This window comes from Pelmatolapia mariae, linkage group LG12, assembly GCF_036321145.2.
Source record: "Pelmatolapia mariae isolate MD_Pm_ZW linkage group LG12, Pm_UMD_F_2, whole genome shotgun sequence".
In the NCBI taxonomy this organism is placed as follows: Eukaryota; Metazoa; Chordata; class Actinopteri; order Cichliformes; family Cichlidae; genus Pelmatolapia; species Pelmatolapia mariae.
Genome location: NC_086237.1, coordinates 1,736,399 through 1,753,156, shown reverse-complemented (window position 1 = coordinate 1,753,156; position 16,758 = coordinate 1,736,399). Strand labels below are relative to the sequence as shown.

The 16,758-nt window shown below is 39.8% G+C and overlaps 1 protein-coding gene across 1 annotated transcript in view; it reads right to left on the bottom strand.

Moving 5' to 3' along the window:
- Nucleotides 1–3,904: 3,904 nt before the first annotated feature.
- Nucleotides 3,905–16,758, bottom strand: part of cfap299 (cilia and flagella associated protein 299) — an 86,603-nt gene continuing 73,749 nt past the window's right edge. Inside the window, exons 5-6 of the mRNA XM_063490749.1 lie at nucleotides 6,251–6,380; nucleotides 3,905–3,997 (exon numbers count right to left, since the gene is read on the bottom strand). Of these exons, the coding sequence (XP_063346819.1) occupies nucleotides 3,905–3,997; nucleotides 6,251–6,380 (223 nt within the window). The remainder of the gene's footprint in view (nucleotides 3,998–6,250; nucleotides 6,381–16,758) is intronic.

The window sequence follows — 16,758 nt, the reverse complement described above, 5'->3', positions numbered from 1 at the left end:
TTAAAACCTGTCCCTAAAGTGGACAGTGATTAAGAGTATTACTGCCCTCAATAATAAAAAAGTTGTCAAAGGAAAAGAAAACTTATTCAAGTAAAGGAACTTACAAATGGTCAAATTCAACATGTATGTCCGTGACTGTTGAACTGGTGAGTTTTAACAAAGGTGCCCGTGGTATTTAACTATCCAATGAAAAACCAATGAATTGACTTCTGTGCTGAAAGACACTTCAAATTATAGAGTATACTTGGTACATCAAAGCTGATGTTCTAGATAGAAAAAACTTTGCAAAACCATGACTTTATAGATTGAAACAAATGTTCCAACAACACTTCAGCTATAATATTTAGTTAAAAAAAAAGTAGATTTAATTTTATTTTTTTATGTTAACACCCGAAGTCAGTTCTGAAAATAAAGCCAACATGAAGTGTCAGAAACTGCAGTTCCAGTTGTGGCCACTTGAGACTGGCCCCAAAAGTGAGTCAATCTCATATATTTCTATATTAACATTCCCAAATCTATAGCATTAAAACAGATGTTTTGAACCTGGTTTTGGTCTCGATAGTTTCACCCTTCGTTAACAATTGTACAGGAAGGCTTTTAGGTATAACAACACAGGCGGCTCCAATCAGCAGAAGTCTGCTAGGCCACACCTCTGCTAATTAGACATTTTTATTGGGTTTGTATTTTTGGACAGGTGACTTCCTTCTCGAGTTAGCGCATTCAAAAACTTGGGTGTCTACGCTGCCCACTTGCCCATCCAACGGGTGACAACAATAACCCATCAGCCTTTTTGGCTGAGGGGTAAAAAATGTTTGTCTGTTTGAAAGTGAAAGTGCTGTAATTTAGCTTAGGATTTAATTTGGAATTTATTTTTGCATGTCAGCAGCTATCAGTAGATTCACAAGGTTATTGTAATATCTGCATGCCAATATTAATCTATTAATCATAAGGTTGTTGGTAATGAGATGTCAAACACAATAATCTGTGAGTGAAAACTACACAAAAAGACATCAAACTGAGGTGAAACTGAGCTTGTTTCATAGAAAAGACTGAATCGTGCCTCTGCTGCAGTCTGAATCCACCTCTTTGCCTCAAGTTGTGCATATTAGGGGCAAGTCAGACCTCTAACTAATGTTTTAACATTAGGGGTTTTAACGCTTCAGTTAAAACCCCAACAGTTTAAAAGCCCAATAAAGGAAATGAAGGGGAATATTACTGTTTAACCTGGACTTTATTGTGAAATCATCCCTGTTTGCAGACACGTGATCTGGGTGGATTCCAGTAATCGTTTTAAATGTTATCTTCTACAGAGGTAAGGCATTCAAAGAACAACCAATGCATTTCAGATGCAGTGCACTTGTTTGCCTGTTTGTTTTAGATGGCCTTTTTCCCGTCTTGTGCACATCTGCTGTTTTCATTGGAAGGTATTTGGAATGACTGATGCAACTTTCAGGGTGGGAGAGAGAATAAAGCAGCCAGTTCCATCGCCATTACCTGGCCACATAAATGAGCCGTGGCCTGTAAACCTAAACAGCTGTAGATGAGGGTGAAGTGTTCATTTGCTGCCTGACTTCTCATTTCCAAACACAATTACAAAAAATCTCCAAACTGAAAACAGAAAAAACAGCAACAACAACAACAAATAACCAAGTAGTGAGATAGGCAGGTGGAAGGTTTCTCAATTACAACATGCCCTGCACTCAGGTTAAATATGCTGTTCAACAAGGCAGTCAACAGAGAAACCAGGTCTGAATATACTTCTGCTACTTAGTTTTGTAGTTACAGCAAGAAAAAAAACCAGTTTAAGATCAGTTTACACACCAGCGACCACAAATAGATGATAAAAAATACATAAAACTGCACAAAAACATGTTAAAGACTGAAAATAGGCATATCCTACATTCCCATCTGTGTCACTTTTATAACTCCATCAGACTTTTCACCAGCTTTGTTCACAATAACCACAAAAACAGGCCCAGAACTCCTATCGTCTTTAAAAAAGGGAAGGATAAAAGAAAGAACAGTAATGATTAACAACCCCAAACCAGCCCGTCATTTCCCTAACCCCAGTTTTTACAGAACCACAGCCCAAATAGCCTTGTCACCACACATATTATTTCAATGAGGACAACAGGGTCCAATTTGGTGAAAACAAACAGATGCAGCAAGTGGAAGGCTTCTCTGGTATCAAGCCAGATGAGAAACATTAGACGTTTGTATTAGAATGAACTAATTTGTTTGAAGCTTGTGACTTTCAGGGGAAAAATAGTTGATAGATTAGTAATGAGAAAATTAATATAAAGGCGAGGTGACAGTGTGAGCTTAAAGGCTCAGCAGTTAAGGAAATAAGCTTATTTGATTTAGATGAAAAGATTGATACCACTTGCACGTCTGTGCAGCAGATAAATGTTCAGATACAGGTTCAGAACAGCCACTCATAAAACCCCAATCCTAACCCCTAGCCATTTATTTATTTATGTGTGCATGTCTGGATTAATTAACCAAGATTTAATGTGTTCATTATTTGTTAGTTACCTTTGGTAGGTTCTTGATTTGAATCTCCTGGCTGGCTGAGGCCTCTCTGTGTGGAGTTTGCATATCACTGTGCCTGCACGGGTATCCTCTGGGTAGTCCTCTACCCTCAGACTTGCTAGTTAGGTTAATTGGTGACTCCAAATTGGCTGTAGGTGTGGACGTGAGAGTGTGTGGTTGACTGTCCCTCTGTTAGGCCTGTGACGGACTGATGACCTGTCCAGGGTGCACCCTAAATCTCGCCCAGTGAACGTGTTTAGTCCAAAAAAGGACTAAACACAATAAACAGAGGTAGATAAGTCTGAGAAGCAGCATTACTGCTATCCCCCCCTCAAAAAAAAAAAATTCTACAGGCATCTTTATTGTGAATTCTTCTGAACACATTTATCATACAATGGAAATCTGATTATGTGACATCCCTAATGCCAATGTGATTGAGATCTAAGCTAATCTAAATCTCAAAAGCAAATAAGTGGATCTTAAATATATTAAAAGAAATAATAGAATGGTTCACTCACAATTTGAAAAACACACACACAAATGAAAAAAACAAACAGGATACTGAACTTTCTAGTTAGTGTACAACAACGTAAGTGTACAACAATAACCCAGGACATGTGCAGATTGAGTCAGCAGAATGTACAGAAAGCTAATTTATGAACTAATAAAGACTCAACTTCTAGATTTAGATACTGTTACAAAAAACAAATAATAATCCTGAAATTAAAGGGATTTAAATTACCAAAAGCCCTCTGAGAAAATAATTAAAGAATGTCATAGTGAATGACTAATATGTAAATGATAGGGCACTTTGATGTCCCGTAACGTGTGCCTTGCATCTGGAAACATACGGAATGCTTTAAGCCCATTACCCACTCTTCCAGTCGAATTGGAGCTACCGCAGCCTGGGGGAGGACATGAAAGCAACCCCCATCATCTTTCAAAGCTCTTACGCCTTTAATTTGTTTAGACAAACAGCCCAAAACATGCCAGACCAAATGATGATACGAGCCTGGGGTCTCTGAGCAGGTTCTTGCCCCTAACTAACTCTGCTTGCTTGGGTAAGTGCCAAAAGCACAGTCAATCCCGACCTGGATGGAACAATTTAAGGCCAAAGTTAGACATAAAACCCCAGAGTATTTGCAAAGAAACTTCCAAGTTGTCACACGAGTTCATCAACTTCATCCTCTGGGATTCCTCAGTTTAAAGCCTTTTTTTCTCCACTACAACACCTCCACCCAGATGGCATGCATGATATGAGGGGAACAGTGTAAATGATGGTCCAACTACAGCAACTCAGTCAAATTAGAGGCTTCCAGTGCTCTCCAATATGTGCCATATGTATGCAAGTGTTGGCGACAGCCTGTGAAGCTTAGACTGTCCTGACGTTGTGGTCGTAGATGACAACATGGATGTAGATGTCCGACTGCAGGAATGTCCTGTTGGAGTCCTCGCCAGGACCAGACTGAAACCCAGCACAGAGAAGTTAGTGGTGCTTGTTTGGGGGTAGTGCTGTCTACAGTCTACAATCGTGCATTCAAACGCAAAGCAAAAAACTAAACATTTGTGATGTTTTCGACTGGTCTCATGAATTTTCAAGATCTCAAGACATGTTTTCAGAAGCTGTATAAGAACAGATGGATGTAGCTTCCGTTTGTAAAAGTGAAGCCAACGTGGACAACTCTAAAATCTGCACTCTCTCTAATGGCCAGCAGGGGGCATTAGACAAGGAGTCAGATTCTATAGAAGTCTATAAGAAAAGGCCCCAACCTCTCACTTGATTTATGACATTAGCAAGGACTTTCTGTACAAATTTATGATCTCAATTTATTCAAGTCTTGTTTAGTTGTTTAGTTTAAAGTTTTCTGGTTTTTTAGAACAAAAAAGATGAATTCATGAGATTTTTTAAACATCATCTTTATAACTTTTTTCTGCATCAAACCTGCATCATTTAGAACCAAAACTGTGAGCTGAAAGAAGCGAAAATCTTCAAATAAGTTGCTATTATCGGTGGTTTTAGAAATACCAAAGATAGCTTTCCAGTGCATGGAAATATTAGTTTCAGTGTTAAATTAAAAATATCTCTTACTCCATACTGAAAATGTGACAGCTGCCACAGAGAGAGTATGTTAGCAATTAAACAAAACCGCACATCTCTAGAGCACACCTCTTTATAATAGCAGGTATATTAAAGGGGAGGCCAAGTGCTGCATAATTTGACAGTGACTGTAACTGTTCATTTTCCAAGATGTTTTGTGTTACTTTGGCTGTCAAAGCTGACACAGCCCCACCACTAAGATGTGAAGCCACTACCAGCTGGGAACATTTATTTAAGGCTAAGTGTGTCAAAAGCTTCTGGAGGGAACGGAACCATAGCGAACCATTACACTCAATTTACACTTTTACCTAAGCCACACTTGTGGGTGTCCTAATAACTGAGACAGTCTTCCTCTGCAAGTTCAAAAGAGCATCAATAAAAATAAGCCAATAAACCTGATGTCACAGACACACTGAGAGATAATGGGAAATGCTGCTTAAGGCCAAGCATCTTTTTTTTCAGATGTTATAGAAACCAAACAGTGTCATTAACACTCACATTTAAATTCATGTCAGCTTACCCTGTTCTTCAAATTTGAGCATCAAGGGGGTTTTTTCTCTCTAACTTTTACTTTGCCAAGCCAATCAAGCCATTGTCATAACTGAAAAATGACAACCCCTCCACCCCAACCCACTTTCTGGCAGGGATAGAAAAGCGGTCATGGAATGACAAAGGCAGAAAAACAAACAAGCCACCCCAAATGAGTTGATGTGAGCTTTGATTTTGGAAGGTTCTCCGGTGGATCTAAGGCCACATGAGCAGCTAGTGAGCTCATGGCGGGTTAAAGGCCGGATGGTTCTGTGCTGCTCCGTGTCGAGCCAATCTGGGCTGAGCTGAGCTGGGTTCTGGGCACACGGGTGGTTTGCTGTGTCTGGCTCCCAATGCCTTCGCTTGTGTTTTTAATAGACAGCCTGGTTGGGGCGGTGCTCGACCACAGCTAGAACACTGTGCTGCCATTTTGGCGCTTGGCCTCAAAAACGCAGTCCCCACAGCTCTGTCTGCAATTTCAAAATAGTTCAGCCCCACCAACTACTTCCCTACCCCCCAGCAAAGAAGGAAACTGGAGAGAAAAAAACATTAGTGAGTCGTTATTCTTCCAGGGCCCCTGTCAGCCTTTGAGTGTAGAGGAAGCACCTGTCTCAACCACTTGATCCTCCCTTCTTTGTGCAGGTGGAACACAAATATCTTTCCCTCCCACTGATATCTTTATCTCTCTCTGTCTCCCCAACCTCTTCTCTTAGAGTACAGTCTCTGAAGTAACTTGTGACTAGTTGAAAAATAAGTGATTTTCTTTGGAACATTTGCAGTTCGTGGTTAAAATGGGAGACAGTGCAACAAAGTACAAGGTGTTAAAGGTAAACGAGAGAGGAAACGATCAGGATATTGGAGGTGCATCACAGTCATCTGAGCCAAAAGGACAACAAAATCTGTTTTCAGAAGCAGTCTGTTGTGCAGCAAAAAGGATTTAGAAAAGAGCCTTTGCCCTAAAGCCCTTTTTTGCTCCCCTGAGACATTTTTACTGCGATGGAACAGGTGACCTGGTCTAATTAGCAGCACCATTTGTCTCCCTAGGTTTTAAAACCAAAGCAGGACAATAACAACAGCAACACAAAAACCTACCAAAGGGTCCAAATTCAGAATCTTTTTGTCCCTCTTGTTCTTAAAGAGAAGGCCGTTAGGGTCGTCATAAATCACCTCAAAGTTTGGGCTCGAGTTGGAAGTGGACACTTGCGTCTTCCAGTTGTAGTAGCTGTAAAAAAGAGGCAACAATAAATGTAAGATGATTGGGGTCATTTTATTTAAAGCTTGAACATCCTTTATATAAGGATTTTATATAATCACATGGGGTTACTGCTGCATTGATATATCACTGGTTTTCCCTGAGGCCAGCTGGAAAATGCTGCAATCTTGGCGGCAGCCGATGCCTGTGCGGACAGTGGAAGATGACTCCAACTTAAACATGATGGCACAGCTACCATCATGTTTAAGTGTCTTAAAGAAAACCAAAAGGGCTGGCATTACCCACCAAACCACCTGAATCCACTTTAGTGATGATCATTTTTGGGAGCAAAGGTATCTCAGGAAGTATTTTTTTTGGAAAGGCAGAAGAACATCTGTAACTTATGAACCAGTGTTTTCCATTCTACTCACTGTCCTTTTGGGCTTCTGTTTTTGCTTTGAAGCTGCACAAGCGTAGTGCTTAAGACCTCATTCACATAGGCCTAGAGACCTGTGCATAGAAATGCCTGGAGACATCCTGGAAACCCTCAATTGCTAGGCAAGAAAGGTGCATTCCCTGATTGCTTGTGAGTAGTTGACTGAATCTGCCGGGTGTCGCTAGGTGAAAAAGGTCACAAAGAGGGTACTGCACCTAAAAACTTGTGGCGACTGCTTTGGTCTCTAGCAGAATGCCGTGGTTGCCTGTAGTCTATATAGAGGAAAATGACTTGTCTTCAAACTCTCACTAACTACTACTAACTTTGACTTTGAAGACAAATGCTCTCCGTGTTGTCCTCTTCAGCATGTCTGCAAACACTTAGTACGTAGTTTGCAAGTAGTTGCAGACACTGTGGCATGGTCAGTACAAGCTACACACAAATGGGAAAATCTGTTAATGACCTAAGCAAATGCAACAAGCGTTCTGGTGCAGCATCATATACTGCTTTGTGACCAATTTCACCTAGTAACAGCAAGAAAACTCCACCAACCACTCACAAATAGTTGGGGAATACTAATTTTTCCGTATCGACCAAGATGTTTGTCAAGCGGTCATCAACTGGTCTCTAAGCCTGTGTGACTAAGACACAGTTTTAAAGCATGTAGGAGGTAATTTATAGCACTTGGTGGGGAGTGCCGTGACTTTTCTTTTGGAAAATAAAACTAATATGCAGGTCTGAATTAAAATGAAAAACAACAACAACAAAAACAAAACAATCATCATCACCATTTCTTCTGCATGATATCATTCCTCTAACTCTGTAAATAATCTTTTAATTTGGGATTGGTTAGGCAGCATACTTGCAGCATTATAAGAAATAATCATCAGCATTGGAAAGTCATAGAGAGTGATCTCTGCATGACAAGAACACTGTAATACGTTTTATCTTGAATTGTCAAATAATGACTTCATATGTCACAAAGAAAAAAAAGTATGAGAACATTTTTTGCATGACTTTCTAAGATTTTATTAGGAGGAAACGACTGTTGCGTAGTCCTAGTGGTGCATGCTACTTGACCCTCTGCTTTTTTTGTGGAACATTTCTCTTTATAGGCTCACGCAGCAGGAGGCCTTAAAATAAAGAAAAAGGACCACTTTGAGGTCATGACTTACCATGAGGAATAAAAAAAATTGATGGATTTCAGAGCATTTCACAGCCACCATTATCATATTATTACTCAACAACAGGTTATAAAAGAACTCTGTTTTACAGAAAAGAAAGAAAAGCAACCTGCAGAGTAATGCAACTTTTATAATAGCGAGAAGTCTGTTTCCAATTTGATCTCTGGGATGCTGTTTTTGGGTTCGCCAAGCCAGGCATTAGAGTAAAGCTGGGACTAATAAGCAAGTGAAACCAAAGACAGGTCTGAATTCCAAAATAAATGACTGATTAATTTACAGCATCCGACTGGATCCTGCTCTGCTATTAAGTTTTCTGTTATTTCTGATACAGCAGAACAAGCATGTGCAACTTTTTGATGGAGCAAAAGGAACCAAAATGTTTGGACTTGCAGGTGAGGATAATTTGATAAGCATGTGCATAAACTTTAGGCTGTGATTTATTAGTATTTTTACATAATATGCATTTAGGTAGCATTTAACCCTCTCAGATGATTGATCAAAGAAACACTTCTCAAGCAGTGTCTTGGAAGCAAAGCACTTTCTGATTAAAAAAAAGAACAAAACATCAAGTTAACATTCTTTAGCCATAAAATTGGAAGATCATTACCCTTTGTTAACATGAAATATGAGAGGTTGTGAGTTGAAAACATCTCATTATGATAGAGTTGAGTCCTGCATTGTTCCCGTGTTGGATTTGGATTCAGCTCAGCCTTTCGGTCGAGACGAGCCAGGCATGGAAATAAGTAAAACAAAGGCACAAATTTCAAAATTAGTTTAACTTTTTTTTAGAGAAAGAAAGAAAAAAGCTAAACTAACCTTAAATGATGCCAGACTGAGCTACAGTGCCCAGTCTGGATTTAATACGTGTTTAATTTACAACATTTGTGTATTAAAACATGTATTCTTTGTATCGCGCACACTGTAATTGATATTTGATTGCTCTGAAATGTGATATTACTTTGAGAAGCTCAAAGATACTTTTTTTTAAGTGTTAATACATGTCACGTAAGTACACTACATATATATATATTTAGTGCAAAAAAATTTATGCTCACTTCACTCTACCTCTCATCTGTGACACTGCAGCACCAACAATGAGCAACATTAGCCATGTTGGCTTAGCTTATTTACTTGCTAACAAACAAAAAAATTTCAACAATGGACCAGAAATGTTAACCACACAATGACCCACATCCAGTGATGTTAGGCTTTAGTCACACATTCATAAGACCAGCTGGCAACCATTTGTCAAGCACTGGTCAGCAGGGAAAAATGAGTATTCCCATCTGGTTGTGAATGGTTGTTAGCAGTGACTATGATATGGAAGACACTGTTGACTGCAAACACTTGCCAACCTATTGCTAAGTAATAGTGAAGCTGTGAAGAATGCGTAGCAACTGGTGCTTTTTCAAGTTATACGACCCCTAGATGGTTAGTCAGCGAGACAAATCAGCTTCTTCCATGCAGATAACTGTGGCAATCTGCTGGTGACCAAAGCAGGCTTTGTATCAGAACCCTCTTAGCAACAGATTTCACTCAATGACAGCGAGCAACCACTTGCTAAGTGGTCGGGTAATACACCATGTGACCCTAGCAACCAGGTCTCTGACTATTCTCCAAGCCTGAGGCCTTAACAATAACTATCGGCCTTCAAATATTTTTGCATAAGAAAATTGGTGAATGTTCTAGATAAAACCAGAATGCATGCTAAGAACATTAACCAGTTCAAGAATCCAAAAACAGGGTTTTCTGTTGTTAAAATACCATGTTGGTGTTAAAAAAAAATGCACATATACTGGACACAGTGTCTCCCAGTACCCACAGATTCCAACACAAACTTCACATGAGTTTGAAAAAAGTTGCCTTGGCAAGATGGCCATGTATGCCTTTTGGGTAACTCACAATTAGTCTGTGTTATATGTAAAATGGTCTGAAAGTACTGTAAACCTCCATTCTTTCAGTGTCTTTGTCTGTGACCTCCGTAAATGATTGTCTCAATAATGTCTTATACAAAATATAATTTTCATTTAGTAAATTGTGGTCCCAATTGTAATGGGGCCCCCTTGAAAGAGAATAAAACCGAGTGTGCTTTTCTGTGTGATTCACAAGTTGCTAGCCTGTGGGTGTGCAGTTTCTCGGTGAAATCTATCCCTCACTCATTACACCCAGTTTTGAAAGAAAAAAAATATGGTGTTATGAATATACTCGACTCAAGCTTGTCAAATTTATTCTGGTGTTAGCAGGTAAACTAACATTAGTTAACATCATGCAGAAAAACGACAGATTTTTCTACTGAATGTGAATGGGGCAATAGATAGATGGAGAAATGTTTGGTTGGCTTCAGGGATCAAAGCCAATCCTTAGCTTGCCTTCATCTGGCTATTAGCTAGCTTGCTTACAAAAATGACCCAGCACATTAAAAAAAAAATTCTAAACAAGCAAATAATCACAGAATCCCAGAAAACACAACTGCATCAACAAGTTTTCAAAATCTTCAAACAGCACTAGTTTTTAGTGGTTTTTATCATTAACAGTTGGCATAACTAGCAACACAACTCCATGTCACACCGAGTACCCGAAGGTTGCTTTACTGAGCCTTGGCTGATCCCCAACAGCAGATCGTGGTCCAACTACAAAGATGGAGCTCAGGGAGAAGTCTGAGTATAAATCTGAGAGGAGTTATATTATGATGGGGAGTTGAACAGGCTGATATTGCAGCAGCAAGCTGTTAACATGGGACAGTAACATAATGGAGGACTGCCAGCATTCTGCAGGCTATATTTCTCTGGCTGTGATGCATTACTAGAGCAGTGCATGATTAACAGTAGATATAAAGTATTAATGACCCACATTAGGTAAAATACATCTCAAAATGTTTGCATTTACACTGTAGGCCCCCCTATGATCTTTGAAATATCCTGGCAGTTTGGCTGACGTGAGGATGTTTTCTCCAGAACCTGTTTAAGAGGTAATCTCCAGTGGAACATAAAACTGCTCACAAAAAAACTATTTGCATTTGAGCCATAAAAATATTTTCTCCCTGCAACATATAAAGCATGCTTGCTACAAATTACAAGCAAACATATAGTACAAGCAATATAAAATCCTACCCATGTGGTTTTTCCAAAACCCACAGACCCCCACCATGCAATTTTGGGAAATGTAAATACATATTTCTGCAGAATGGTCAGTTTCTGAATAGCTATGAAAAGGACCAGGTATTCCAGCCAACAACAAAAGTGACTTTACTGCTCGTATCCTGGTAACATATTTTCCTGGATTGGATATTTGTCATATTCCAAGAGACAGTTGATCTCCAATGTCAGACCCTGGAGGCTTGGTCTAGTATTTAGCACTGTGATAAAGACCCTGCTCCAGCTCCCGAGGAAAGCTTCTGCCTTTAGACCAAGACAGAAAACAAAGGGCGTACGATACACACGGATGGTTAAAATGATTCTGTTAAATTAAAAAGAAATGTGACATAAACAATAAAAATAAAACATAGTTTAAATAACAGATAAAACGCTTGAAACATTGGTAAAAGATTCACTATGATGATTGGTCATTTACCTACATGAGGTATGATTGAATAGTTCTGCAAATCTTCCTATAAAAAGCAAAAATCTAGACTGAAAATTTCTGCCTTCTCAGTGCGACGTGAGCAGGTGTGTGAAGACAGGTGGTGTACTACAGGTGGTTTATGACGAATGTCCTCAGGCCCTTCATGGGTAGAACTCCCTCTTGGGGGATAAAGTCACTATGCAAAACTCATTAATGGTGATGATCCTTGACACAAATTAGAGTTTTACACAGAAGTTGATGTTTTCTCTCAGCCTACACTTGAAGCTATTGGTTAAATTGCATATGCAGTTGTGCAGATGGTCAGAATAGTTTATTAATTTAACTTTGAATTAACCCTCTGAGATCTTTGGAGGAAGACAAGTGGACTTGTTTTTAGGTCCTTGATGATGTTTCAGTTCTCATTTTAAAGGCTTTGTTAGTTAGGGCTTTTACTTTGGAGTCATGAGTCATGTTAACTTTAACAACTCACATGAAGACAGGATGGATCAGTGATGCTCAGACCACTGTCAAGATACCAGCCCCACTAGAGGTTAAATACCTGAGACTCCCCATCACCTTTTAGTGCTGAAGAAGCTTTTGGAGTGAGGTGAAATGTTTTCAAAAACCCAAAAAGGAAGCCCAGCTACCTTCAACTCAAGTGCTTAAAACTACCATGACCTGGATGACTAAGAACCAAAACAGACAACACTCTGAGGTCTAAGTTTTTATAGGCGATGACCCAAATCCCAGTCCTAATTTTATGTTACTGCGGCTTAACATCTCGGTCTCAGGTAAAATGATTATTTTATTGGTTACCTGACTGCCAAGACTTGGGAGAGACTTTTACCAAAACAAAAATGACATATTGTGATTGCCTAGGGTTAGATAGAGTTAGCGTCGGGGTCATGACCAAGAGCGACCTTAATGGGTTAAGACTTAACATCTAATGATAATGTAGCAGGAAAAAAAGATTTTCTTTATTTATTTTGTTAGAAATTAACAATATAAAGAGCTACACATTGCTATATTTTGGTACTACTATTACAAAATAGATGTCAGAAAATGTGACACTGAACAGCATCTGATGTTTCAGCTATCTGTCAGCCATTCCCTACCAGCTGTCAAAGTAATCTCCCTCTCCAGAAAACACATAATCTGGACGCCTCCGAACAGTCCAAACTGTGTGGGGAAATACACTGATGCATAAAATTATAAGGTATGAGAGGTCTGGCATTTTTTTCCAAGTTGCCAACAGAGCTGAATAAAGCATGTTCAGAATAGATTGCTGCAATGACCCAATTATGAAATACAAATTGAGGTTTTTCCTTTAAGACTCAGAAGAAAATTACATTGTCCAAGATTTGCTTTCAGGCACATGCATCCTTCTTCTCTTTGTAAATTGGACCTGACAGTGTTTCAGTGACTATTTATACCAAAATGCCATACAACAATTAACATTTTTTGGTCAACCACTTTTATTCCATGGTGAACCGCTTACTGGGACAGATGTGAGATATTTTAACACTGAACAAGAAAAAGACGGAAAGAGTAAAAAAAAATTTTTTTGAAGCAATGCCGAGAATTTTGTTCATACGTTTATTGGACCCACCTCCCTCGCTGTCCTATATGAACTCTCACTAGGGCAACTAACTGCATGGTCGGTGCACATTTGGTCACAAAGCTCCAGCTGCTGGATGGCACCACACCCAGACACATGGACCAGTAAAAGTGTGAGAACCTGGATTTGGTGGAAACAATGACGCTGCTCTCAGCACCGGTTCCTGGTTGCCTATGCATTTACCATGGCTGTTTGACACGTGCAGTGTGTCCTTTCACTTTCCATAGTTACCCTGCTTAGCTCTATTGTTATCTCCAGGCAGTCATTTTCCAGTGTAATGTCAACAGTCTCATTACAGGGCTCAGAGGAGCTGGATGATATATATCATAAAGTGCAAGTACTCAGCATGTGTATTCGTTCAGCTATTTTTTTCTTTAGCGGCTGCAGAATAAATAGTCTAGCAAGTGTTTCAGAAGTTAATGTTTCCAGTGTAAATCACAAAGGCCTTTTCAATGTTGAAAGGAGTAGTGTAATGTGCCGAAATTACTGTTAAACCTATTGGGAGTGTCACGGGCCTAGTTCAACAGCAAATCATGTCTATGACCATGTCCAGCTGACAGCTCTTTTAGCAGACACATAACTAACTGTCCGCCTACACACTCGATCATTATTTTTGGTTTCATCTAAGAATTTATTATGTTTATATTAAATTATAAAACATAGCTGTATAATGTGCTGTTAAAATTGAGTACTCAGGTGAACATCGTGTTGTTCTGGTGTTTGTTTGTTTTTTTTATTAGAAGACGTGCTGTAAAAACACACTTCTGGTGTATTCCAAATACTATATCAGTTTGACTAAAAAGTGTTTACCACTGACTGTACAGAAAAGGTTAACTTGGTGTCCATGACATCAACCACTGCTTTGTATGTATTGTTTTAAAGCCTTGACTTAAACCTTTTGGATTTTGTTTTTTTGAAACCCAACACATGGATCTGACTGTGCTAAATGATAGCGTACCGTGCTACCATCATTATCTTTTTTATCTAAATGGGAACACAATTTACAAAATGAACATCAAAATTGATGATTAAAAATCATTTAGACCATAAATTCATTAGAGAAATGTTCACTGAAGTCACGCATCAAGTGAGCAGCATGGCCATTTTCTGATGGACTTCTACATAATTGAAGTTTTTTCTGCAATGCGAAGAGTTGCCCACTTAAGACCATTAGAAAAAAAATGCAGTAATGGCACTTCATGTCTGCAAAATGTGGTCCAGTTCATCTTTTACATACAGTCTATGGTTTTTACAAAAGGGTTTTGTATATACAGTGGCTTGCAAAAGTATTCGGCCCCCTTGAACTTTTCCACATTTTGTCACATTACAGCCACAAACATGAATCAATTTTATTGGAATTCCACGTGAAAGACCAATACAAAGTGGTGTACACGTGAGAAGTGGAACGAAAATCATACATGATTCCAAACATTTTTTACAAATAAATAACTGCAAAGTGGGGTGTGCGTAATTATTCAGCCCCCTGAGTCAATACTTTGTAGAACCACCTTTTGCTGCATTTCCAGCTGCTAGTCTTTTAGGGTATGTCTCTACCAGCTTTGCACATCTAGAGACTGAAATCCTTGCCCATTCTTCTTTGCAAAACAGCTCCACAACTGCCCTGTGACGGCCTCAGAGGTTGTCTAAGAGAATATTGGGAGCAACAACACCATGAAGTCCAAAGAACACACCAGACAGGTCAGGGATAAAGTTATTGAGAAATTTAAAGCAGGCTTAGGCTACAAAAAGATTTCCCAAGCCTTGAACATCCCACGGAGCACTGTTCAAGCCATCATTCAGAAATGGAAGGAGTATGGCACAACTGTAAACCTACCAAGACAAGGCCGTCCACCTAAACTCACAGGCCGAACAAGGAAAGCGCTGATCAGAAATGCAGCCATGGTGACTCTGGACGAGCTGCAGAGATCTACAGCTCAGGTGGGGGAATCTGTCCATAGGACAACTATTAGTCGTGCACTGCACAAAGTTGGCCTTTATGGAAGAGTGGCATGAAGAAAGCCATTGTTAACAGAAAACCATAAGAAGTCCCGTTTGCAGTTTGCCACAAGCCATGTGGGGGACACAGCAAACGTGTGGAAGAAGGTGCTCTGGTCAGATGAGACCAAAATGGAACTTTTTGGTCAAAATGCAAAACGCTATGTGTGGCGGAAAACTAACACTGCACATCACTCTGAACACACCATCCCCACTGTCAAATATGGTGGTGGCAGCATCATGCTCTGGGGGTGCTTCTCTTCAGCAGGGACAGGGAAGCTGGTCAGAGTTGATGGGAAGATGGATGGAGCCAAATACAGGGCAGTCTTGGAAGAAAACCTCTTGGAGTCTGCAAAAGACTTGAGACTGGGGCGGAGGTTCACCTTCCAGCAGGACAACGACCCTAAACATAAAGCCAGGGCAACAATGGAATGGTTTAAAACAAAACATATCCATGTGTTAGAATGGCCCAGTCAAAGTCCAGATCTAAATCCAATCCAGAATCTGTGGCAAGATCTGAAAACTGCTGTTCACAAACACTGTCCATCTAATCTGACTGAGCTGGAGCTGTTTTGCAAAGAAGAATGGGCAAGGATTTCAGTCTCTAGATGTGCAAAGCTGGTAGAGACATACCCTAAAAGACTGGCAGCTGGAATTGCAGCAAAAGGTGGTTCTACAAAGTATTGACTCAGGGGGCTGAATAATTACGCACACCCCACTTTTCAGTTATTTATTTGTAAAAAATGTTTGGAATCATGTATGATTTTCGTCCCACTTCTCACCTGTACACCACTTTGTATTGGTCTTTCACGTGGAATTCCAATAAAATTGATTCATGTTTGTGGCTGTAATGTGACAAAATGTGGAAAGGTTCAAGGGGGCCGAATACTTCTGCAAGCCACTGTAGACCTGATAAATGTATTTTACTTCTGTTATTCCAATTATTGAACTGCAAAGATAACTTAGAAAAGGTGAAACTGTTTGTGTGTATTACATGCATTACATGTCAACTGACAGAACTGGGTGCTATGCTATGTTCCATTTGAATGAGTAAGAGCATACTGATGGGCAGCGGTAGGGGGTGAAACACACAATGCCTTTGTTCTTATGGTATTTAAAGAGTCGCCGCTGTCATTTTACACGCACATGAGATAGAAAGATGGTAAGAGATGACTGACGATGGTACTGACATTGGAACCCTCAAAAACGGTTAAGCACTGGGAAGAATCTGACTGGATTTAATAGAGTATGTGTGTGCCATATGTGAAGATCAGCAAGAATGACATGAATTCTTCCCGCAAATATTTATCACGCTGGCTTTGATAAAACGTCCCACCGACCCCCACAAAGCCCAGGCGCAACGCTTGAGACGGGGCCGCTAAATCACCTTCAGAGCTGGAACAGTTTCTCTTTTGTATTAAAACTTAATAAAATGGGACAGCAGTGCAAATATTTTCACAGCAGAAAATGAAGCCAGACACACAGGTGCACCGCAGAGGCCGAGCGTGGCGGCAACATGGTTTTGGCTCCAGAAGAGGCATGCGCTATATGTTTCAGTCGAGCTGATCCTTTAGATTCATTGTTTCAGTCTGTTGGCAAATGCGTGCAGTGCAG